Consider the following 25,967-nt stretch of genomic DNA (forward strand, 5'->3'; position numbering starts at 1 on the left):
CCGCTACGGAAAGGTAATTTTATTAATTTATTAATGTGTTTACAGAGGAGATATGGGTAGAACAGTGGCTGCTGAATAAGCTACGGCAGGAGATGATGCAACTAGGCAAAGATTCTGGTGGAGTATAGCGATTTGTTAAAAATAAAAGGGGGGGGGAGCGCAGCAGCCTTAGGTAGCAGGAGAGCCAGAGAGCCAGAACTATGTGAAGATATCTGGAGTAAAGAAGGACCACGCTGGCTGATAGGAGGCAGCTGCTCAGTTTGACAAGAGATGGCCGCTGGCAGCTGAGAGCATGACTGGGACTGGTGACTTCCTCCATTCTTGTCCGCCCAGCTGAGCCTGTTCAGTCTGTGTAAGCTCCTCTTGGAGCAGGAGGAGAACTCCAGAAGGCAGGCACTGAGAGAGAGTGACAGCTACCTACAGGAAAGGTCTGAGGAGAGGAAATTGGAGCTCCCCAGTCTGGAGAAGACACTGAGAGAGTGACAGCTGCCTACAGGGGAGGTCTGGAAGAGATTGGAGCTCCCCAGCCTGGAGGAGGCACTAAGAGAGAGTGACAACCACCTACAGAGAAGGTCTGAGGAGAGGAGATTGGAGCTCCCCAGCCTGGAGCAGACACTGAGAGTGACAGCCACCTACAGAGGAGATTGGAACACGCCAACCTGGAGCAAGCACAGAGAGAGAGTGACAGCGGCCTACAGGGGAGGTCTGAGAAGAGGAGATTGGAGCTCCCCAGCCTGGAGGAGGCACTCAGAGAAACTGACAGCCACCTACAGGGGAGGTCTGAAGAGAGGAGATTGGAGCTCCCCAGCCTGGAGGAGGCACTGAAAGAGACTGACAGCTACCTACAGTGGAGGTCTGAGGAGAGGAGATTTGAGCTCCCCAGCCTGGAGGAGGCACTGAGAGAGACTGACAGCTACCTACAGTGAAGGTCTGAGGAGAGGAGATTGGAGCTCCCCAGCCTGGAGGAGGCACTGAGAGAGACTGACAGCCACCTACAGGGGAGGTCTGAGGAGAGGAGATTGGAGCTCCCCAACCTGGAGGAGGCACTGAGAGAGACTGACGGCTACCTACAGAGGAGGTCTGAGGAGAAGAGATTGGAGCTCTCAGATGATGATCCTGTCCTGCGCTTCCTGCGCTGTAACACTGGCCATGTGAGACTGAGCCACACATATGACATTCCCTAATAAGTAGAAGGTATTTTGGGAACGGAATGATCTGCAGACAGCACTTATTAACCACTGATAGCAAGTCAACAGTCGGGGCCCTGTTTCCAGATTCTTCTGCCCCAACCTGTGTATTCTGCCATAGAGTTATTTCAACACCCGTAAACGTGCACATGTATCTGTGACCAAGAGCCGCATTCCACAGTCCGACCCCCATAGTAATGCACAGTGTTTAGGCTATTTCTGTCTGCAGCAACTAATAATCTTCTTCCCATACAATATATAATGTTTCCATTGGAGCGACACAGTTGGATACAGCCTTTTAAAAATTAATCATCCACAACTTGATGCCATCACAAAGACAGGTCCCCATGGACAGAGTTGGCCGTAGCATAAGGCCGGCTTTTTACTGCAACATGATTGCTTTTCATTTTTCTGACATTATTATTTATTACCAGTTATTTATATAGCGCACACATACAGTGGCGTAACTAGGGGGGTCGGGCAGGGTGCGTGCCCTGAGCGCCGTGGGACCGGCGGCGCGGGGGGCGCCGCCGGCCACGGTCCGGCCCGCCATAGTTAGCCACCAGTGTAGCGCCGACCGCAATGAGTGCGGTCAGCGTTACACATTTACACAGGACTGGCGCTAGGCTTCCAGCGCCGGTCCTGTGCTGCACGTCTGAGCCCGTTCCCTCCCCCTGAGCACTTGCCCAATAGCGCCAGGAGGCGGGCTCAGGCTGTGCATAACACACGCATCGCCACCAGCTCTGGCGGCGATGCGTGTGTTAAACAGCAGCCAATGAGAGTCAGATAGACTCTCATTGACTGCTGCAGCACCCACTGCAAGAGCCGGGCTTCCGTCCAGCTCCTGCAGTGGGTAATGGGACAGACATCACGACGTCTGTCCCATTATGCATGAGCGCGCCAGCCCGGGAGGACTGGCGGGCGGCGGCGGGAGCGGCGTCGCGGACTGGAGGAGCAGCAGCAGCGTGGATTCAGGTAAGTATGTTTTTATATATATATTTTTAAAAACCTGTCAGCACTACTTGGGGCACAACAGGGGTGGCTACCACTGGGGGGACCTCTACTGGGGTGGGGGCACAATGGGTGGGGGCACAACAGGGGGGGCTACTACTGGGGGCACCATTATTAGGAGGACCTCTACTGGGGGGGCTATACTGGGGGCACCATTATTAGAAGGACCTATACTGGGGGGGCTATTACTGGGGGCACCATTATTAGGAGGACCTCTACTGGGGGGGCTATTACTGGGGCACCATTATTAGGAGGACCTCTACTGGGGAGGGGCTACTACTGGGGGCACCATTATTAGGAGAACCTCTACTGGGGGGGCTATTACTGGGGGCACCATTATTAGGAGGACCTCTACTGGGGGGAGCTATTACTGGGGGCACCATTATTAGGAAGACCTCTACTGGGGGGGATATTACTGGGGGCACCATTATTTGGAAAACCTCTGCTGGGGGGGGCTATTACAGGGGGCACTTAATCGGGAGGGGGTACCTCAATTGGGGACCACTACTTGGGGGGGGAACTACTACTGGGGGCATTATAAAAGGGGCCTACTACTAGGGGCACTGCACTGGGGGGACCACAACTGGGGGCAATAACAGGAAGGACCACTACAGGGACCACTGGACGGGGGGGGGTCACTACTGGGAGCCTGCATCAGGGGGACCACTACTGGGGGCACTGCATGGGAGGGGGGGGGACTACTGCTGGGGGCACTATATAAGGGGCTTACTGCTAGGGGCACTGCGGGGACCACTACAGGGGGCACTGGATAGGGGGGATCACTACTGGGAAACCTGCATGGGGGGGAGACTACTGCTGGGGGCACTATATAAAGGGCACTGCATAGGGGGGGACTACTACTGGGGGCACTATATAAAGGGCACTGCATAAGGGGATACCACTACTGGGTGCACTGCATTGTGGGGACTGCTACTGGGGGCACTGCATATTGGGAACACTACATAGGGCACTGCATTTGGGGGGACCACTACTGGGGGCACTGAGTAAGGGGAACATATTGGGGGCTGTATAAGGGGACCACTACTGGGGATACTGTATAAGGGGCACTACTATGGGCCTGCATAAGAGGGACCACAACTGCATACTGGGGGTACTGCATAAGGGGTACTACTGGGGTTAAGGTGCATATGGATAGGAATGTTCAGCGTGAAAATAAAGGGGTGTGTCATGTTGACACGCCCCATTTTTAAGTGACCACGCCCGTTTTTTCCAGAGCGCTCCCTTTTCAAATTTGCCCTGGGCTCCAAATACCCTAGTTAGGCCACTGCACACATATTCCCCAGCGCTTTAAAGAGAGTATTTGGCCGTTCACATCAGTCCCTGCCCCAGTGGAGCTTACAACCTATGGGCCTGATTCAGCAAGGATCGCAACTGTGATTACGCACGCAATGGGCCGATAGTTGCGATCTGCGCATGAGTATGCATCACAGTGCGCTTGCGCAAACCGGTCACTGCGATTGCAGTGACTACGCAGACCCATCGCAGAGTGATAGACAGGAAGTGCCGTTTGGAGGTGGTGATGGGTGGAGGGGGGGGTCGGTGAAACGCAGGCGTGCCAATGCATTTGAACGCCATTGTAGGGGCGTGCATAAACTATCCACTGCGATGCTATACGCAGCACGAGTACAATTCCAGAGTAAGGTCAGAGCTTGTGCAAGTATGCGTGAGGCTGCTATAGTACTCCATGTTACCGATGGTCAGGGCCGTCTCTTTCAGGGGGCTTGTTGGGCAACTGCCCAAGGGCCCGAAGCCTCAAGGGGCCCCCCAACCCTGGGTCCAGGGGGGCCCCGCACCGCACACCCTGTACCCATAATATTACTTACCTCTCCGGAGTCCCACGTCGGTGGCCGCTGCTGTGACCTGTGCATACACTATAGACTCTGGGCACACTCTAGTGCCCAGAGTCTATAACTCCGGGGCTGGCCACGCACAGCTCAGCGTACTGTCGGCTGCCAGGCGGAGAGGAGGGGGACCGTGTTGGAGACTGCACACGGGCCCCCTCCTCTCTAGAAACGCCCCTGAGCCAGGCATTATGCGCCCTACTGCGTCTGGCAGGAGAAGTTCCGTTCAGCGTCCTCTGCAGAAAATCTAGGTGAGAGGTAAGAGAGTCAGTCAGTCTCTCTCTCCCCCCCCCCCTCTTTTTCCATACCCACTGCCCCTACATGCTGTGCCATATGGATGGGCGGGCGAATCAGGTAGCCGGTGCTCTATATAGTGGTGGAGGGCTGTTTGTTCTACTGTACATGTTCAGACTGTGACTTCTGTTTTTTATGCCAATAGCCAACAGCCTCCACCGATAGCATCCCATCCCCGGCAGAGGATTGTTTGATAGGGGCCACAGTGCATTGCTTTGCCCAGGGGCCTGCACTGCTGGTAAGACAGCCCTGGTGATGGCTTCACAGTCTTGCTAAACATTACGTATGTATGTAAGGTAAGGTAAGGTGAGCGTCCCTATGTAGTGCTGCAACGGCATAGCGATCGCAGTGGATTAGCATATCATCGCTGTAAAATGTGCGTGCGTAATTTCAGTTACGATCCGTTGTGAATCAGGCCCATTGTCCCTGGTATGTCATTGTCCCCTTGAATGTATTTTCATAATGCCAATATGGCCTGGCTCGGAGCCGTACACTGATGCAAACGCATTGGCCAATTTTGCTGTTTAGCAATTACTAAAATATACTAATGCATCAGAGATTTGTACTGAGACGCCCACCGGAGCCCCGCAGCTGCCCGCAACAGCATACACAAGTGCAGCACAGGACGTAGATCTGAAAACATCGACTCCTTGTGTGAGTCTATGGTCACTCAGAATGGCCCTGGTAACTGAGACGCTGGAGCTTTGTTCTCTGCGCGCGCGATCGCAGGCCCTGGCTAGTACACCTCCAGGAAACGGCCCCGACACGCCCGCATTTTGTCCGGAACTCCCTGTAATTTGGGAGTGCCTATATCCTTTTTGGTAATAATTAACCTCTAGGTAAGGGTTTAGTATCCAGAAGCGCTTGGTATTGCAGTGACTTTGGGTGTCCTCACTGGAGAAACAAATTATGCCTTAGGGGTCTATTTACTAAGCAGTGTTAGGAAGGAGACAGAGTGAAAAGTGATAAGGTGCCAGCCAATCAGCTCCCAACTGCCATCTCACAGGCTGTGTTTGAAAAATGACAGTTGGGAGCTGATTGGCTGGCACCTTATCACTTTCTTATCACTTTTCACTCTGTCTCCTAACACTGCTTAATAAATAGACCCCTTAATGTTGATTGCCCCAAAATCATCTTACGAAGAGCAAGTTAAAGCTTATAGTATTAGTGTTATAATTCAAGTAATTGTTGACATACGGATTAGTAGGATTATATATACGTAATAGACACATAAGGCCTGGTGCCTGATGCGTTATAAACATATCCGGCATATAGTCCTTAAAAGAAGTGTGAACGGCAAAAAAAATTTCACATTCACCAGCACAGAAGTGTGTCATCATACACTGTTACTCAAGTCACGCCAAATAGCCCCTCTTGCCATGGCAGGTCCTGGGGGATCTCGTCTGTGCCGAGTGTCTTTCTTGCTCTTACCAGCATAAATAAAACAACTGGTAGAAACAAAATGACTATGCTATACTGATCAATTTTATGTGTGACATTTGTACATTTGTGTTTTCGACTGAGGGCCGAATTCAATCAGAGGTAAATAACCTCGATCGGAGAAACGTTTTCGCCTGTTTTCCGCTTTTCGCCCAATTCAATTCCAGCACGTTTTCGCCTACACAAAAACTCCATAGGCAAAAACAGGTGAATGCAAAGGATGGGGTCTGCTTTTGTGGTCAGAAATGGATATTTTATGAGCTCCCTCCTTGTTACATCCTAAGGATGCTTAGATTTTATGGGGATCCCCCAAATACAGCTGTTTTGGGGGGATCTCCCACAATTTAACATTATTAAATTTGCCCCTTAGTAGGAGATCTGAGAGAGATATTTGAGGCTTAAGATAGAAAACTCCATTAAACTGAGATACCTTTTAATTGAGGGATCCAGTACTGGGAGTAACCGGTTATCTCTTGTGTTTTAGTGAATCTAACATAGACATGTAATGGGTGGTAGTGATTGGATTGTGTGTGCCAATATATCTTCTATTCAAATACGTCATTGTTGTTGATATTATAATGCGGGGTCCCCTAAAAGACCAATTTTAATCCCCAAAAGGTGTTTACTTCCTCCAAATAATCACCCTTACTTTGCAACATAATCTCCCCTTTAACCTGTTGTTTTAGAAATGAATCTCTCATACGACATTAAGAACATTGCTTTAGAGTTGAACTGTAAACTTTCTTGACAGTCCCAGAATTCACAATGGGACATAGTTTTCTTCATTTTTATATTACTAAAGTATAATATAAGAACTTCTTACACTGGTGAATTTACAAGGATAGAAATTAAATGTAGAACTGAATCTAGTTGATGCGGTTTCCAATCCTTTAAATCAGATGCTGTGATCTCTGGTAGGTTGGGAGCGTCAGCTGGGATCAGAATATTTCCTCCATTAATATCTATAGATATTTATTGTCATATTGGATATTTGTAGAATATCTTTTTATTAATTACCAACTGTAAAGGTGCCCACACACATGGCGATTTTTTACACGATTTCGCCGATTTGGACAAATCGTGACGACAAATCGTTTAAAACATGCCCAAATCGTGAGTCTCTCCTCGCGATCACGATGCCGATGCGCGTCCCCGCTCGTCGTATATCGCATCTTCAGATCTGCCTCGCTGTAGGGCAGATTTGCCAATCTGGGACACAATGCACTGGATGCACGATAGATCTTAAATCAGATGGGACATTTTTTACTCCAAATCGTGACCACGACTGCCTGGGGGCTGCTTGGGGGCTGCCAGGCGAAATCGTGCCTCAGGTCGGATCGTGAGCACATCGCTATGTGTGTAGGCACCTTAAGAAACAACTTGCAGACAGCAAAAGTTCCATCTCCACTGCACAATATTAGATGGTGGTATGCTGCAAAGCAATATATAATCATATATAACACTGTCAGAGATTACACAGCATATTAGAAATAAATATTGGATATTGAATCAATATCCAAAATAATTCCTTCTTTCCAGGTTATCTCTAATGCGCCCAACATGTCATTCTCTGTTTTATCTAGAATAATTTAAAATGACTTCAATGCTCAATTTTCAGCTTTTGATTTGGTATAAAACATATTTTCATTTATAAATTTCCCAATAAATGGATCTATAGCCTATCAATAACCCAATATGAATGGGACGTTTGGTGGACAGCAGGGACCTGTGCTGAGAAGTGAGGCTTGTTAGAGGTAAGAGGACAAATTAAGTAAACTTTATATAAATAACCTTTATTTAGAGAAGCTGCATTTTCCTCCTCCTCTAATACCTCTGCATCTAATTATCTTCATCGTTCCAGAGTTCAGGAGGACTTTCGTAGGGCTTGACATGGATTAAGGGATATTCGCACTTTGGCCTGTTTATTCCTGAAAATGACGAGTCTGTGTGATTGGTTCTTGGTCCTAATCCCAATGACGAGTCTGTGTGATTGGTTCTTGGTCCTAATCCCAATGACGAGTCTGTGTGATTGGTTCTTGGTCCTAATCCCAATGACGAGTCTGTGTGATTGGTTCTTGGTCCTAATCCCAATGACGAGTCTGTGTGATTGGTTCTTGGTCCTAATCCCAATGACGAGTCTGTGTGATTGGTTCTTGGTCTTAATCCCAATGACGAGTCTGTGTGATTGGTTCTTGGTCCTAATCCCAATGATGAGTCTGTGTGATTGGTTCTTGATCCTTTTCCCATTTTAACAAAAAGGTATCTCTATCTATAATGACATGAGACAGATATTTTATGATTTCCTCTCCTTTCCTGAACCTTATAGGGTCCGAGATCTCATTGTTATAATGAGCTATTTGAACAAAATCCATTATGTGCTTCTTTGTTTTATGCATTCGTTTTGTTGACCATTTTTAAAGTCATCACAATCTGTAATAAATTTTGTTTTATTATCAGAATCCTCTTGAAAGTCTGTTTTTTTTTCTCTTTAATCTTTAAAGGTCTCAAAAAGTGACTTTACATCCTGATTTTCTCCATTAATGTTGTTATATTAATTTCTCTATATTTAACGAACCATTTAATGAGAGTAACTTGTCCGGGTGTGGATCATTAGGGTTAGGCACTTGCTCTGACCGTTAGGGACTTAGGGTTAGGCACCAAGAGGAGGGTTAGGATTAAAGATTAGGGAAAAAAACAAAAACCCAAAACCTTCAGTCCCTGTCTATCTATTGCCTGTCTGTCTTCCATTGTCTATCTAGACAATGTAGATCTAATGACCGGATACCACCTGTCACTGTCGACCTATTGCCTGTCTAACATCTGGTGTCTAATTAGACCTTGTTGACCTTTAAACTGTCTATCTTTTATACCACAACCTTACTGGAGAGACCTGGCCTTTACCAGTCATCACTGCTGGCAACCACCAGGAAGTCCTGGTTCTCAGCTTGCTGGCCCACATTTCCCTGCCGTTCTTGGAATACCATGGCTGGTTCTTCTTACCGGAGACAATAACTTCCCTTCTCAGTACTGAGAATGCATTCTTTATGAAGTCCTGCCTGTCCTTTTTCTGCTGCCATCGTGCCAGCTCTCAGGAAGTCTCCAGCGGTATATAAGGACCACAAGCCGTATGACAGTTCGTATTTACTCTTACCTGGGGCTCAAATTCCATTTGGTCAGAATAATGCTTTATCAGAACAGAAACTACAGACTTTTGTCACACTTCGAAGATAGAGGATGAAGTCAGACCAGGGTTATCTCTGGGAGAGTCGAAGCTTGGAGTCTAATGGACCCCTCTGTTTTCCAATAACTACTACTGCAAGGCGGGATGAACTTCACTGCCAGGTATCCGCAGGTTGCAACCCTCTCACTGCCCCCAGAGGTGACTGTGTGGGAGTACAGGTAAGGTACAATATAAGCCGATAGAGGGATGTTCAGACTTGCAGAGGGGATGACAGATATGCAGAGTTTGTGGTCATTGGCGAAGATGCAAAAAAACCGTGAAAACAATTTGGATGGTCGGGGACAAAGGACGAGGTGCAAAATGAGAAACTACCCGGGGAACAGGAGACATTCACACAGTAACAGAGGTAATGCTGGAGAACAAGCAAGAGACCTGATATTTTAGCATTGCACGGGTATGGTGAGTTTATATAGGGTGGACAATTCAGATTTGGTGCCATCACTGACATAAGTCAAGGTCAGTTAATCAGAGGGAATAAAACAGCCTGTAATCCCGGACGCTCACTGTTAGCGGACAATACGGCAACACAGAGAACCTAGCGGCCGAAGAACCAGCACAGAGCATCAGCAGCACCTCTTGTGGACTGACCACAGAATGCCAGCACGGCAATCACTGCCAGGAAGAATTGTTTATCCCTCAATATGAGAAAAAAAATACCCATCAGTTGTAATACAAGAATATGGGTATCTGATCTGCAAGACTAGACATTTTGTACTTACTAAAAGACTTCAATAAAAGGCCTTAACTGCTACAAACTTGGAGGTCTGTAAAATACTGGATTTACGGAGTCTAAATTTTCGGTGGCCAACGATGCAACAAACAACCCAAATGGTACGATACGGCCTGTTCTGTCTGCTCCAGCACTAATGGTGCACGCACACGGTCAGATTTTTCTTCAGATCTGAACGATAACTATTTAAAAAATCGTTCATATCTGAAGGAAAATCTGACCTGTGAGCCTTGAACGATGAACGATGCGCGTTCCCGATGGTCAGATAACGATATCCGACATCTGATGTGTTTGCAGTCAGTTTTGGACGATTTCAGTCATTTTAATACAGTCAAAAATCGTTCAAATCGTTTGTAAAATCGTTCAATCGTTCATCTGTCAAATTTGACCATGTGTATGCACCATTAGGTCCTGCAAAAGCCTAGAAGGATTTTACAACAGTTATGACTTATACCAGGACTTTAGGAGATCCTCTCTCTTCCAATCACAGTATCAGCAGCAATGTAGTCGTGGTTAGGTTTTCCAAACAAGGCCATTTTGTCCTTTTCAGGGTTCACTGGTCAAAATTCTCCACCCTCCTGAGTTCTTCTGGACTTTCCGGGTTTATATTGACAAATAAACCCCTATATTGTTGAATATAGCTTTAGGTGCAACAAAACTGAAACACTGATTAAGATTTTTGGTGACAGTGTAAAAGGAAGAGGGAACATGAGATGTACTAAAGCCACGACTAGATGATAGACTAGATTTAAGAGAGATGGACGACCACATAGACGTCAGTGCCCAGATGGTGACTGTGATGCACCGGAGGACAGGCAACCGCAGGTCTACGTTATCTAAGTCTGTAAACTATTGCCCTCTGTAACTCTGTGACATAGGCTCATCGATTTTTCCACTTTGTGCAAGATCAATGCCGAATTTGTATAAATAGGGGGAAAATAGTGACGTGATCAGAAATATCTTTGATTTGCATCTGATTAACATCTCAGGTGGGTTCTCGTTATACAGGTTCTGCGTCTGCCCTGACGCGTCTGTGGTCAGAAAAACACAGGCGCGTCAGGGCAGTTTAAACACTGTTTTCTGGGCTTGCATAGATCAGCCGCTGCGTCCTTGCTGGCAGCAGGAGAGTCCTCTGCGTGGATGGAGACCGCAATGCCTGTGGCAGCTTAGACTTACTCAGCTGGCTGACGGCCGCCTGATCTGCGTTCCATGTTTCCGATTTTGTGCGTGAGCGGTGGATGTGAGATACTGTCAGTGGGCGTTTCTAAGCACTGGGTGACAAAATGACTCATTACCATATTACAGCCTGTTACTGACTCCTCCCAGGTAATTTGCTGCCAGCACCAGACTCCTACTACCGGAACCTGGAACCGCTCGTTCCGCACAGGCTCCTGCCAGTGCCACAACGAGGGGGGTGCGGGCTGCACTGGGTGACACCAAAATCGCAGAGCTGCTCTGCTATTTTGCTGTTACCCCTTGGATGGTGTCAGCCAGTGGTGAGTAGCAGTGATGGATGATGCACACATTATCCATCCCACATCCCCTGTGTACAGAGTGGTTGGGGGCTTCCCAGCAGTTTCTGGAGCGCTGGACAAGCCCCCAGCAAGACGACAAAAGAGGGGTGACACCATACTTGCCGACATTCAGCTCCCTCTTTTCGGGAGGGAGCTGTATGCCTGCATACAGTGGGGTGTGTGGCTGGGCTATGATGCCATTTTGGGGGCGGGGCCCTCTTCACAATGCAGAAAATAAAGGCATTGTGAAGCAGGGGGCAGAGCTACGATGACGCGATTCAGTGCGCCCCCCCGCTGCAGGGGTTTCTAGTACTAGTCCGGGGGGGCAGGTGGCAGCCGGGAGGATTGCCTACCTTCCCGGGGGGTCGGGAGCGGCACCTGATATTCGGGAGGCTCCCGACCAAATCGGGAGAGTAGGCAAGCCTGGGTGACACTCAGGGGAGTATCTATAATGGGTGCACCACACACCCTGTACCCATATAGTATTACTTAGCTCCCCGGAGTCTCACGTCGGTGCGGGGGTCCGGCGCTGTAAAAACAACTGGAAAATGGCCGTCGTCGTTTACGCATGCGCAGTACAGGGAAAATGGCCGCCGCGGCCATTTTCCCGGTGACGAGCGCATACTCTATAGACTCTGGGCACACTCTAGTGCCCAGAGTCTATAACTCCGGCACTGGCCACGCACAGCTTAGTGCGCTGCCGGCCGCGGAACAGAGAGGAGGGGGCCTGTGTCGGAGACTGTACACGGGCCCCCTCCTCTCTAGAAACGCCCCTGGTGACACTAGAGGGGTCTGGAGGTGCCGCACCCAGTGTTACCACACCTAGTGACACCTTTGCCATGGATGTGTGTAGAGGGTTCTGGAAAATGACATGCATGATCATACATGGTGACAATTGTGTACAAGCTCAGTGAGTGACTCAGCATCATGAGTGCAGTTAGGAATATAGAGTTCGCCATCTCATGGTCAGTAAGGGTAATACGTGTTTCATACTAATGTACTGTACATTGCGCTATGCTAGGAATGTGCTACTCCATATGGGTCATCTGACACTGCCCCCAGATATTTTAGGAAGCTGTTACTTCCTCTTATCGCCCAGATTTGTTCTCAGGAGCTGTACATGGAGTCTGCAGTAACTTCTATCCAAGTGTTTTGCCATGGTGGGAATTCTATGTCCTCTATAAGACATAAGGGGTGAATGTAATAGTCTCCGAAATGTTGGAACCAGCATGACTTCCTTTATTTGAAGGAACAAACACGTTGGTCTTACCTTAAAACAAATTGCAGCTTTAAATTTAGCAGCTACATATCCTAAATCAGTCCCACTCCAGCACATCATAGCCTATTACATATACCTCAAGGTGTGTTTTTGGGAACATTCCTAATAATGTCCATTATGGGAAAAAACACTCAAACATTTTCTATTAAAAATGATTTAAAAAGCTGAGTATTTCCATCCGGTCTTATGACATCCGGTCATTTTTATAGTTATTGTTTACAGACCAGACCAATGGAGGAAAACCTTTACCCAGCATTGTGCCAGCTGAGATCTGGTCAGGCTCGGTGCGCCAACTCTAGGAGATGATTAGTGTGAACTTGAGGTGCCAGTGGCAGCTCTGGACAGAAACAGCAAGAAACCTACAGTAACACTAACGATACTGGCAGGGACAAATCCTCCGCACTCTACAGCGGGTGGGCAAGTATAAAAAGCAGAGCAGCGTAGCAAACGGGGTCTGCTTGAAGAACCCCTAGCCACATCCTTTGTCATGGGCTGGTGCTAGAGTCCAGTTGTCACCAGATTCGGCAAACCACATGTCCTAGAGTCTGCGCGGTACAGTAGTTAACTGCTCCGGGGTCTACTTGTTACACTCACCCTGGAGGCAACAATGACCCTTATTCACTCAGTGGTCATCTCTCCCCTGGACTATCACATCTCCTATTATCTGGCCTCCCTGGCTCACGCCTCTCTTCACTCCAATCCATCCTTAACGTTGCTGCGCAGCTTTTTCTTTCACACCAACTGCTCAACATCTGCCCCCCTTCTCCGCCAGACACTACACCAGCTCCCCATCCCCTAGAGTCCAATTCAAACTCCTCAGCCCTCACCCAATCCTCCAAAGAAATTTGACACTTGGAATCCACATAGGTCACTTACATATCAACCACTTCCAATTGGCCTTGCCCAACAGGCTTTTGGGCATGAAATTGGGTGGTAAAGTGGGCAAATGTACTAATTGGTGCCTGTGCCCACTTTAATGCCCTATTTCATGCCCAAAACCTTGTTGGGCAAGGCCAATTGCAAGTGGGTCATATGTAAGTGACCTCCCTGTGTGGATTCCAAGTGTCAAATTTGTTGCCCAAGGCTAGGTAACCCTTGCACAACTACAGCTACTTATTCAAATATAGAAAATCTGGTCCCTGTGCCCACTTTACCACCCAATGTGGGCCAAGCAAAATACAATTGATATTTGTGTAATGGATGCCATATTTTGTTTATTCAACGTAAGCTTATTGATTCTATTTGATAAAAATGTTTTAATATAACATAGAACATGAATAAGAAGCTGGAGCTTGAATAAGAAGCTAACTTCAGCCTCGTCGTGCTGCTCCTCACCTCTGGAACTCGCTCCCTTAGACTCTCCCCATCTGCAAAGCTGTAAGAAGGCTCACACACCCTAATTTAGTTACTGAGCCACCCCTTAGTTGTACTATAGCACACTGACTTACCCCTCTGTGTCACCCATTGCATTTCCCACCGCCACAGACTGTAAACTCATAAGAGCAGGGCCCTCTTCCCTCATGTACTCTTCCTTTCCTCACCATCTCCTCCTCTCCCTTGGGTGCTACAACTGTCAAACCGTAACGCAGATGCCCTAAGGCGAGCTCAGGGAGGACAGAAATCTCCCATGGAGCAGAAGGGCAAACCCTGAACCCATCTGCTGCCAGCATAAACTAAGTTGCCGATTTTGTTACTATGGAGTCTCTATATGGATAATTGTTTGTATATTGCCTAACATGTTCACTTTAATTTGCTTCTGGCTTTATTTTTATCGTAATGTACTTTACACCCATTCTGTTTGTACTAAATATGTATATGTAAGTTTATTAACAGTCATTAATAATAATACACTACCCATGGGTCCTCGGCCTGCTTGGTATTATAGCTACCTGCTCTGGGCTATGCTTGCTACACTAGCCACCTGCCCTGGTGTCTCATTGCTACACTAGCCACCTGCCCTGGTGTCTCATTGCTACACTAGCCACCTGCCCTGGTGTCTCATTGCTACACTAGCCACCTGCCCTGGTGTCTCATTGCTACACTAGCCACCTGCCCTGGTGTCTCATTGCTACACTAGCCACCTGCCCTGGTGTCTCATTGCTACACTAGCCACCTGCCCTGGTGTCTCATTGCTACACTAGCCACCTGCCCTGGTGTCTCATTGCTACACTAGCCACCTGCCCTGGTGTCTCATTGCTACACTAGCCACCTGCCCTGGTGTCTCATTGCTACACTAGCCACCTGCCCTGGTGTCTCATTGCTACACTAGCCACCTGCCCTGGTGTCTCATTGCTACACTAGCCACCTGCCCTGGTGTCTCATTGCTACACTAGCCACCTGCCCTGGTGTCTCATTGCTACACTAGCCACCTGCTGTGTGGTCTGTTACATTAGTCACTAGCTCTGGGGTTCTGCTTGTTACACTGGTCATCTCCCTTAGGAGATAGGTACGCAATCCCAGCTGTGACTGACTATACCGACATCGGCATCCCGATGCTCAGGATCCCGTCAAGGGTCCAGTAAGCATAGTAACCCTCCCCCTAACCCTTTGTTCCTACATCCCAACACTAACCCTCCCCATTAGTGCCTAACCCCCCACCCTCCCCCTCCCGTGACAGCTAAACCTAACCCTCCCCCGTGGCTAAGACCCAACATGTCCGCTATACTTATATCCGGCTACACGGATGGTGTGTAGCAACCTGTTCTGGGGTCTGCCCCTCACACTAGCCCCCTCTAGCCCACCTGGTCTGCCCCTCACACTAGCCCCCCCTGGTCTGCCCCTCACACTAGCCCCTCCTGGTCTGCCCCTCACATTAGCCCCCCCTGCTCTGCCCCTCACACTAGCCCCCTGCTCTGAGGTCTCTGCCAGAAACACTAGAAATCACACATTGGCCCAGAGGGTCCTAAAAAGGTAATTCAAGGCCAGGTGCTTGTAGTTTAGTTACTCCATAAATAGACAACCGCTTACCTCTCAGGCTGACAGGGATAATTGCTAAGTAGGTTACTAATTGCAGCATTTGGGAGTGAATCAGCTGCATCAGGTCCTCAGGGTAACATCCATCATTGTGATAGAATGACAAGCAGATAAGAGAGTCCCCATTTACAGGACAGTTCATTCATGAAACAAGACAGTGAAGGAAATACACACAGTATGCAGACACACACACACCAATAGGAATAGTCTCTGCCTCTGATGCTGGCGTGTCAGCAAGAAGATACAATGAAAGGAAAAATCAGCAGCTGGGAACGTTTCATTTATTTCCTCTAAAACAAAACAAAGGGAAAAGTAAAACTCAACTTGATAAGTCTGGGCATACAAACGGCAGGGGTCCTAACGTAACCGAGGGTCCCCCAACTAATGCTTCGTTGTGCCTCCAGATTACCCTTCTTATGGCTCATAGCAGTCTTCACGAGGATATAAATACATGGCTGATACCACGTAACAAAGCCATAAATAAATGTAATAGGAATAGGTTATAGGGGGGGGGTATATACAAGCCAATGAACCACATCCACGCGCTGACGACTGAAAACCGGTACTGGTGGTGGTCCGAGGGGGATGTGGTGGGTCCCCCTTGAAACCCTTAATGTGGGTTACTATTGAATGAGGAGGTGCTGTCCAAAAATACCGCTCTGAATCAGGGATCTTAACATTTTAATATTTCAATTACCTTTTTTTTTTCTTATAGTTATCATTAACGGGTGCTACCCATCTTTACATCAATACACGGAAAACAAAATCAGGGTGCAGCTCAGTTGGGCAGCGCACTAAGGACGAATAAGAAGAGATTTATCAAATTTTGGAGAGATAAAGTGGCGAGAGATAAAGTACCAACCAAGCAGCTCCTAATTGTCAGTTTTCTAGCGCAGCCTGTAAAGTGACAGTTTGGAGAGCGATAAAGTTCTACTAACCAATCAGCTCCTATGTTTGAGATGTCTCCCCCTAAGTACATTTAAAATAATCTTTATTGTTACTATTAAAACACAGTTTTAATTCAGTGAAAGATACAAAGTGCAGAGTATCTGGCGTATTAAGGGCTATACAACGGAAATAATACACCGTCTTCCATTGGCTTATCATCGCCATTACCGCCGCCGGACCAGAAAAAGACCAATACAAAGTCTCGGGTTGATCTGTACATCATTTACTTGAAATTACAACATGTACATAATATATAATCAGGTCATTCAATGTAATAATTTACACAGTATATCTACAAATCAATATGATACAAAGTACTTTACCGTGTACATAAAAATAAATTCAGTTTACTAAACTTCATTCGTCGGTAGAAGTTGTTAACGGAGTGCTACGATTCTTAATTATTAAGAACATTACAATATGTCTGAGTGCCTATAAGTGGTTTATTAGCGTGTGGCTTCCATAGGACAGACTGTCAGACTATTCCCTGGGAAAGGCACCCGATAAACACAGAGAAATAACATTTGTGTTATCACACAGCAAAGATTGGTTGGTGACTTGGTGTGTGACGGTATACTCCTGTACAGAGACTGTTTAGCACCAATATTATGACACAATAGACATAGGTTACCAACGATAATCAGACCGCCCGCTCACCGCCAGCGTCACCAAGCCTTGGCGTGACAAATCGGGGGTCGTCTTACATTTGATGGTTAAATACAGTATCAGTTATAATTCGATATCAATATTATTATTCATGTATCTTTGTGGAAAACAAGGTGACTAATCGGGGTTCCCTAAAACTGCTATTTTCTATGGGTGTTTGCGACTCAGCCATGTCACATGATCCTAGAAAACCGCTACATCATCCCACAAAATGGCTGCCTCCGATATGCGGGTTCAATTTAATGTGATGTCGAGGATAAAGCCAGTACATTACGTAATGTACCGCATTACCGCTGCATTTTAGGCCCTGGACAGGACATGATTCAGAGACTTAGAGCCTGATTCAGCAGCGCACGCTAAAGCACTGCTGAACGCGGATTTCCGATGGCCGGAAATCTGCACAGGCGTCCGTCCCTTACTGCGCATGTGCATTACGGGTCATGCGTGTTCGCACGCAGTTGGGCAGCAGCCGGTCAGTGATTGGGAGTCTGCTGCCGTTGGAGACGACAGTCTCAGTTTTTCGAAACGGAGGTAAGTCGCTGCCATTGGGGGAGGGAAGAGGCCAGGAACTCCGTCGACAGACATTTCCCGGCCTCCATCTCTCATCTGCGGTCGCCGGCTTGCGTGACCCCATGAACTACTTAGCCAGCCCATGTTCCCGCAGACTATCCGATGCTGCGTTGGAAAACGCAGCTCGGATAAGTAATGCATGGAGGAGGCGTGATGAGGCGCGATGCCTCCTGCTGTATTACCAGATCTGCGAAGTCGGAATTGTAAAGCTGCTTGCGAGCAGCTTTGCAATTCCGTCCTAAGCTGAATCAGGCCCTTCGTGTTTATTCTAGCACCCTGCACTTGTCACAACCCGAGCAATTCCCCTTTCCTGCCCGGGGTGTCGCTCTCTGCTCTGATGCTTCTAGCACACTCAGCTGATGCAACAAACTGCTGAGATACAGTACAGACCATAGTGTGCTAGAAGCACCAGAGCAGAGAGTGACACCCCAGGCAGGAAAGAGGAACTGCACAGGTTGTGACAGGGGCAGGGTGCTGGTATGAACACTAGAAACTTTAATTGGATACTTAAATTACCGCTAGGTAAAATGGAGATCAGTTATGGAATTCTCCATCAATTAAACATGTACATTTTACGTTATGCAAATACAACAGCTTTTGGCATCAAGAATTTAAATTACTTATCCAGATTTACGTACAACAAGAAAAGCCCTGAGCCGGCATCGGTCACACAGGTCTCGCTATGCGCAGAATATCCCGACATAAACTCCATTATTAATTCAGTATACACATAAAACACACGTCATACTTGAAAAATAAATCTTTAATATACAATTTTATACATAAGGTTATTAAAATTATTTGATTTTCCCTCAAAAAAAAAAAAAAATCAGGACAAACTACGACATTATGATACACAAAGTCAACTATCTATGTTTTAACTGAAGCCCAAATCATTTCATCAGAAATTATGTGTATATCCTATATTTAATTTAATTTGTGGTTTCCCCAATTACTCTTGGCACAAGACAATAGGTGATTTTTGTGAAATTAAAGAGACGTCGGGCAAGGAAATCTAATATTCTAGGAGGAAAGGGAGTCACTAGGCTTTCAGAGTCACAAGATGGCCGCTACACGCTTTCCTGCAAATACAAGATGGCTAACACACACGCTTCCATGATGGCTGCAACATGCTACCAAGCACACACAAGATGGCTGCCACAGGCTCCATGCAAGCACAATATTATGACGCAATAGACATAGGTTACCAGCGATAATCAGACTTCCCGCTCACCACCAGCGTCACCAAGCCTTGGCGTGACAATCGGGGGTCGTCTTACATTTGATGGTTAAATACAGTATCAGTTATAATTCAATATCAATATTGCTTTCCTGCAAACACAAGATGGCTAACACACACTTCCATGATGTCTGCCACATGCTACCATGCAAACACAAGATGGCCGGTACACGCTTCTACCCAACCAAAAGATGAACGTCAAGCGCTACACGTAAAACACATGATGGTCGCCACAAGCTGCCTAGCAAAGACAAGATCGCTGCCGTATGCTTCCATAACAAAACAAGATGGCCTTCACACGCTCTTGTGTAAAACAAGATGGACTCCATTTCCAGGAAGTGCAACAATGGTTTTCTTATGTTAATTTAACAGGAAACAATCCCCCCATTGTCTGTCTCTTCCCAATACTAACCAATAGCAGCAGAAATGACAGAACAATCCATCATATACTGAGGGCAAAACTGGTCTCCTCTGCATAAAGTGAATAATTAATGGACCCCTCCCCTAATTTCCAATGGATGTGTATAACGTGCTAATGTGGCAGAACCACAATTTATTTCTCTACACCTGCATTTCTGAGAGAATGACACAGACTTATCAGAAACAGAGGATTGTCCCTCAGGAGGAGAAAGAATACAACAAGATATTTATATTGTACTTAGCAGCGAGATATGAAAGGAGGATTTGCTTTAAACCTGCCCCAGCGCACAGCACAGGCCTGAGAATACCGACGTCTGGTTTCAGAGGGAGGACAAAATGGCGCCAGCTAGCCTGTAAATGGTTACAGAAACCTGGTGGGTATCTGTGCAATGCTGGGTACAAAAGGGAGAGGGCCAGGGGTCTTAATGCTACCAGAAGTGCAACCTGTGGCGTCTCCAGGCTGAATGCATCAAGGAAACAAGCTCTTCATTCAAGGAATAGCCCATAATAAACCAATGACAATCTCAGTGTCATCACAGGTATCATTAATCTGTATTTGGAACTCTGCGTTTTAGGGGGCAGTGTATTTATGCCCACTATATGAAAAGTCTGTACTATAAACTACACTATCTACTACTGGGCGCTCTACAGGGTCAATGTGTTAAATAATTGTGTTTCATATTCTAACGGGTGCATGGAGTGTAATCTGGTGGGTGACAAGTGCCACATATAAGTCCCTGCAGAGCGCACGGTGGCAGTACAGGTAGCCATTTTGTTAGCTGACTCATGGGAATGAAACCCATTAAACGTGGATATCACAGAGGTTTGTTGGGTAACGCCACAAAATGCCTGCTTCCGCGGAATGTAGCCGATGGGAGCACATTACCTAAATAAAAGCACTGTGAAGTAAATGATAAGAAAAACATGCGAGTCCCGCTCATTAACACAAAAAACATATAGAAAGACGACTAAAATCAGCAGCATCAAATACTTCAATATTTTAAATACAGCCAGAGAGACACTATAATCATCATCATTAGCTCAACGCAGTGACCCAGTAATTCTGTCAGCAGGTTCCCCATACAAAACACTGCAAATTATTGCAAGAAACCCAGCTATTTCCCCACAAATTTTGGGTTTAAACTACACACAATATGGCCGCCGGACACATCCACGGGAATACAAAATGGCCGCCACACACCTCCATGCGAACACAAAGATGGCCGCCACACGAACAGAACTGCAGACTGAATGGTGAAATCAGTTTGTGTCAGTGATATAAATAAGGTTTCAATATAGCAGCAGGTGGAGAATGATCTGAAGGATCCCCACAGGAGTGTTTAATTAATGAGGTATGAGGCACCATCCCATGAAATGTAGAGCCTCATAAAATACACCCCTATATCCATATCTCCTACTGCTGCCACACGTGGAGTAGAACAACTTTAAGCAGATTTACTAAATGATTCAGTCTCTTGTGACAAGATACTATACAATACAGTCACCACAATAAACGATATAACCATATATTCCATCAATAAACAGAAGTGCCTTCATGACCTCAGTTACAAGATATTAGAACTGCTGCTAGAATTTGTGCTCCGCAATACTCAGGGGGCCAGCAACAATGGAGGGTGGGATTTGGGGGCCTATTCTGCATGTTCCCTCTTCCCTGGCCGTGCGTCACACAGAAATACACACAAACTGAGTAAGAATATAAGAATAACCCGCTTGGTGTAACCTCGGGTCCATCACAGATAACAGCCTCACACACATACAAGACACAGACCCCCCCCCCATGTAATAACCCAGAGCTGATTATTACATGGATTTGTCATTGCTAGATCCCTCCTGGTGTCAGTATATTGAATCCTGCGATAACACTGAGAAGTGTGTCTGCTCTCAGATTACCCAGCGAGATGGTAAACATCGGAGATGTCAGACTATTGGCTTATGCAGGAGCGGGTAATGGCTCTCTTCAAAAGAGGCCAATAGCAGATCGGCTGGGATTTCTAGTTCCACAGCAGCTCAAGTGTCACCGCTTGCCTCAGTGAGTAATAAATAATGATATAGTTACCCGTAATCCACGCCTTTACCATGCATCTCAAAGCACTGAATAGAAAAGGCAAATTATATATCTAGGAAAGGGTGAGAATCGAGCGCTCTCCAATCCCGTCACGATTGAAAATAAGGCTGCGAGGGAAGATCACACCGGTTCCATAAAGACCCCCCCTGAAGTGCTTGTAAACCATCTAACTGCGGTACGCACAATACTTATCTCCGTTACCAGATTATCTGAATGACTACGCTAGAGAACGCTTGGTTCTCACCCTTTCCTAGACATACTACTTTTCAAGACGTCACAACAGTCTCCGAGGACAATATCAGCAGCCCCCTGAGATACGGGAGGTGTATTTATAGATATTGGAAGGCGTTATCGTAAAAAGACATTAATACAGACAGTTTTGGTGTGCAGTGCTAGAACAGTGATTTTGTATATATATATATATATATATATATATATATATATATATATATATATACATATATACATATATACATACATACACATATACATACATATACACACACACATTCATTTATATATAAAAATACACATAAGGTTATAAATGATCTAGATTATATCTATAACGCTGTGATGACATAAGCAAAAAAAACACCACAAGCTCCGTTCTCCATCCAGAATGGAAATGGCACAGAATAGGCCCCAATGCCAGAAAAGATCTGAGAATATTACATCACCGACAGCTAATGGCCTGGAGCTGATATTTCCTTCTCATTTCCTCTATCAAGTCACACATGGGTCTAATAATCTCTGGAAGAGATGGCCTCTTCTGTGCGATCGTCAGCGTCAGGACGCCTTCAGCTACAGCAGCACTACAACATTCAGCATGCCCTTCATATGGAAGGGGGATGACAATACTGATCTGGCCGGCTGTAAAGCTATGCATTATTTCTGAGCATTAAACAGGAGTACAGAGGCTGCCAGGACTATATCAGGGGATGTAGTCAGCATCTCGGCGTGCGGCATGCTGACGCTCTAAAGACCGGGACCAGAATCCCAATAGCAGGATACCGCTGTCGCTATTCTGACCTGCGGCGTCCCGACCGCCGGGAACTCATGCCAGACCCCTACATCAGTCGTGTCCAGTTCTTACACCCATTTCATCTGCTCTCCATGTGAAGGACAAGTGCGCAACAAGCAAATGTGCCCGTCTCCGCCGCGATTCAGTGGGATGAACGCCAGCAATTTCTTAGCTGAAGACACCGCCCCTGTGACACCGCCCATCCTCCAGAAAAAGGTGAATTATATAATCTTATTATCTTTATGATCTGTGGATTTCTCTCGAAATAAAGCCAGAGATACTGGCACATTTGGCGGTTATAAAAATGGCCGACCGCTTTGTAAAAATAATAATTGTACCAGCTAGATTCCAAATTTAATGCAACGTCAGATCCAACCTACAGGATGGCACAGAAGCCCACCCAATGTTCACCAACATGGTCATTTGTGCCCAGTACCAAATAATAATTCCACGTTTTAAACCAAAAACAGAGTGCGCTAGAGACTTCTGCTAAAACAACATAAAACACATAAAAACGTCAATGATGTACAAACGGCTTTCCTGCCCAACACAACAACAGGAAGACTCTAATGAACGTGACAAATGTAACTTGTGTGACTCCCCCACACTGACATTTCCAGCAGTCTCCAGGCGGGGGCGCACAACACTCACTCAGATTCCCAAGTATTGAATGAAGCGCCCAGACCAGGCGTTCACCGAGCATATTCACATTTCTCAAGCTCATTAATTAAATGAAGGCAGATGATGGAATAAAATAATCCTTTGATTCTCTTTAGAGGTTTCAAGACCATTTCTGAATCAGTAAATGGTGTCTGGTAGTCTCTCGGCAGACGTCTTTTTTTTTCCCCATAATAGGGTTAGGCTAGGCCTTGAGGATGGTGGTACAGGTCGAACCTCACGTAGCAGTGAGCATCTGCCCAATACATTACACACTACAGCCTGAAAGCAACCTATTAATCGCAACAGCCAGGACACTCTAATTACCCCTAATGTAGACTGGAAGACCAGTGTGTGAAAAGCGCAGATGGCGTTCGCTGTCATAGGGACAGACAAGCAGACCTTCAGTATATATCACTGCGTAGAACAGGGGTCTCCAACCTTGGTCCTCCAGCTGCTGTGGAACTACACATCCCAGCATGCACTGCCATATAGTTTCAGCATGCTGTTATATCAAAAAGGTGGCAGTGCATGCTGGGTTGTGTAGTTCCACAGCAGCTGGAGGGCCAAGGTTGAAGACCCCTGGTGTAGAAGTTATAGTCAGCCCTCGTAATCCCTTATCGAGGACGCTGGACGTCAAATCTGCAGCGCAGAGAGCATCAGAGAATCCTACTGACGACTGTCAGCCGCTGGCGGTTCATACCTATCAAAGCAGGTAATGAGGAAGGGGGGGGATTTATTGATACTAGTAACCCCATTCCCACATGCAGTCAGGAGCAGTCGCAGCACTGTAATGGTTATTTTGGCCGCCGCGCGTTCCATTTACACATGTAGCCCGTCCCCCAGAAGTGTAACGCTGCTGGAGTGTTTAGAACGCCACTGGGTAACTGGCCTTACACTTTTACGCAATTTGCTCTAATTTCCAGGTGATTGTACAACCTGGTATTGGACTAGTGTCCTCCCCGACCAGTGCCAAGTACTCACACAGACCCCAGTTTTCACATTAATATTCCTTTGCCCAGAGATATAGACAGTGAAAGCGCCAAGGGACAGAATATAAAGACAATTTCTCAATAAATACAAAATCTTCATTATTTTAAAATCAAGGATCTGACGGATCAACCTGTTAGTCCCTGTACAGATTACATTTGATAAGCATGATATACAGGGTAAACCACAGGATTACAAGGATATTCTATAATTTAATGCAAGCTTTGACAACCTCTCTCTCTGGTTTGCTGGGGGTTGTAGTTCCACAAGAACAGGAGAGTGACTTCTGGAGTAAAATATCACTTTTCTAGTGATTGGAGAAAAATGACAGAATACAATAAAACAGTTCGGAGAACCTCAACAATGATTGCGGAGGCGTCAGCAAGGGACCCCAGTCACCGGTTCCCTTACTAGTTAGTGCAATAGCTTGTAATGTAATAATTCAGGAGTATCAGACAGTCTGATACAAGGTGCCCAGATACATTTCTGTGATCTCAGATTCCTGATTTCAGGCAAATGTTTTTTTAGGGAAAGTGCTGCGTTATTTCTGGGCGCGACTAGATGGCGTTAGGAGTACGTTCCAGGCGGCAACCTACGTTCTGGTTTGGTCAGTCGGTCGATTTCCGATCCGAGGGTCTGCAGATTTTCCTGTAGAGCAAACAGATTTATATCTCATCACAGACCGTAAAAATGAGGGTGGGAATCATACAGCAATCATTTATAGGCTTAAGCTGGCCACACACTAGACCAACTTACATCCAACCAGCCAACTTGTTGATTGGTTGGAATGAAAATCTGGTAAGGAATGGGAGTAAATGATGATCAGAAATTTGCTCCTAAATGCCAGAAAACAGATGAAAATGGTCGTCAGACAAGTTTGTTAAATGTTTGCTCTAAACAATTTGTTCAAACAACAGTTTTTGTTAATTTTCTGGCGTTTGGGAGAAAATTGCTGATTGTCATTTGCTTTCATACCTTACCAGATTTTCATTCCAACCAATCAACAATTTGGCTGGTTGGATGTAAGTTGGTCTAGTGTGTGGCCAGCTTTACTCCCTGCACCCGATTAAGGTTTACATTATTGGCATTATTTATGTAAATGGTCTGTCACTCTCTGCCAATGGTGGGAGGAGGAATTAGATTACAAAACCTGCTTATGTACATAATTTTAGGCTCAGAGGTTTCAGGTCTTTATGGAAGACCCATAGCCCAGTCATAACCAAAGAAATTAACATTTTCATGATGCATCTGATTTATTGGATACAGGGCCTGATTCAGACCCGCTCACTAGATGCGGCCGCTCGCTCCCAGCGTATGTAAATTTTGCAAATTGACGTCAAGGCAGCCGCTCGCTCGGCAAGGCATAAGCACGCCCACTATGTCTTGGCGAGCGACCACTTTGTGTTTATAGACGCCCACCAGCCTGTCTATAGCCGCCCACTAGCGTACGTCATCTCCAGGAAGTATATACAACCATCGGAGCTTCAGGTTACATCAGATGTGACTGCAACGCTTACAGTTGACTTTACCCTACCACAAGCACTGCGAGAACTTCAGTGTAGAAACCAGCCAGGTGACGTGTTCTATGACGCTGCCTGTTAATTATGTATGCCCCAGAAACAGCGTGAAAACACTCTGGCACGCCTGCGTCCGTAACTCCCCCGTCACTACTGCCCTGCCCGTTACCACCCACAAATGCCCTCTCCTGTCACTTATTCCACTGGGCTGTCTTTGCAGGGCGAGCGAATAAAATCAGATCGCTCGTACTAGTTTGCGCACGTGCACTGCGAACTACACGCATGCGCACATTAGCGAACATCGTCTGCAACGAGCGGCCG

The 25,967-nt window shown here is 46.6% G+C and overlaps 1 protein-coding gene across 2 annotated transcripts in view; it reads right to left on the bottom strand.

Annotated features, from left to right (window-relative positions):
* Positions 1-18,041: 18,041 nt before the first annotated feature.
* CCDC186 (coiled-coil domain containing 186) overlaps positions 18,042-25,967 on the bottom strand; it is a 63,249-nt gene continuing 55,323 nt past the window's right edge. For both annotated transcript variants that reach the window (XM_088456087.1, XM_088456085.1), the window contains exon 16: positions 18,042-24,777. In XM_088456087.1, coding sequence (XP_088312213.1) covers positions 24,697-24,777 — 81 coding nt within the window. In that variant the 3' untranslated portion in view covers positions 18,042-24,696. The remainder of the gene's footprint in view (positions 24,778-25,967) is intronic.

Source organism: Taudactylus pleione, unplaced genomic scaffold, assembly GCF_031769625.1.
Source record: "Taudactylus pleione unplaced genomic scaffold, aTauple2 ptg000685l, whole genome shotgun sequence".
Taxonomy (NCBI): domain Eukaryota; kingdom Metazoa; phylum Chordata; class Amphibia; order Anura; family Myobatrachidae; genus Taudactylus; species Taudactylus pleione.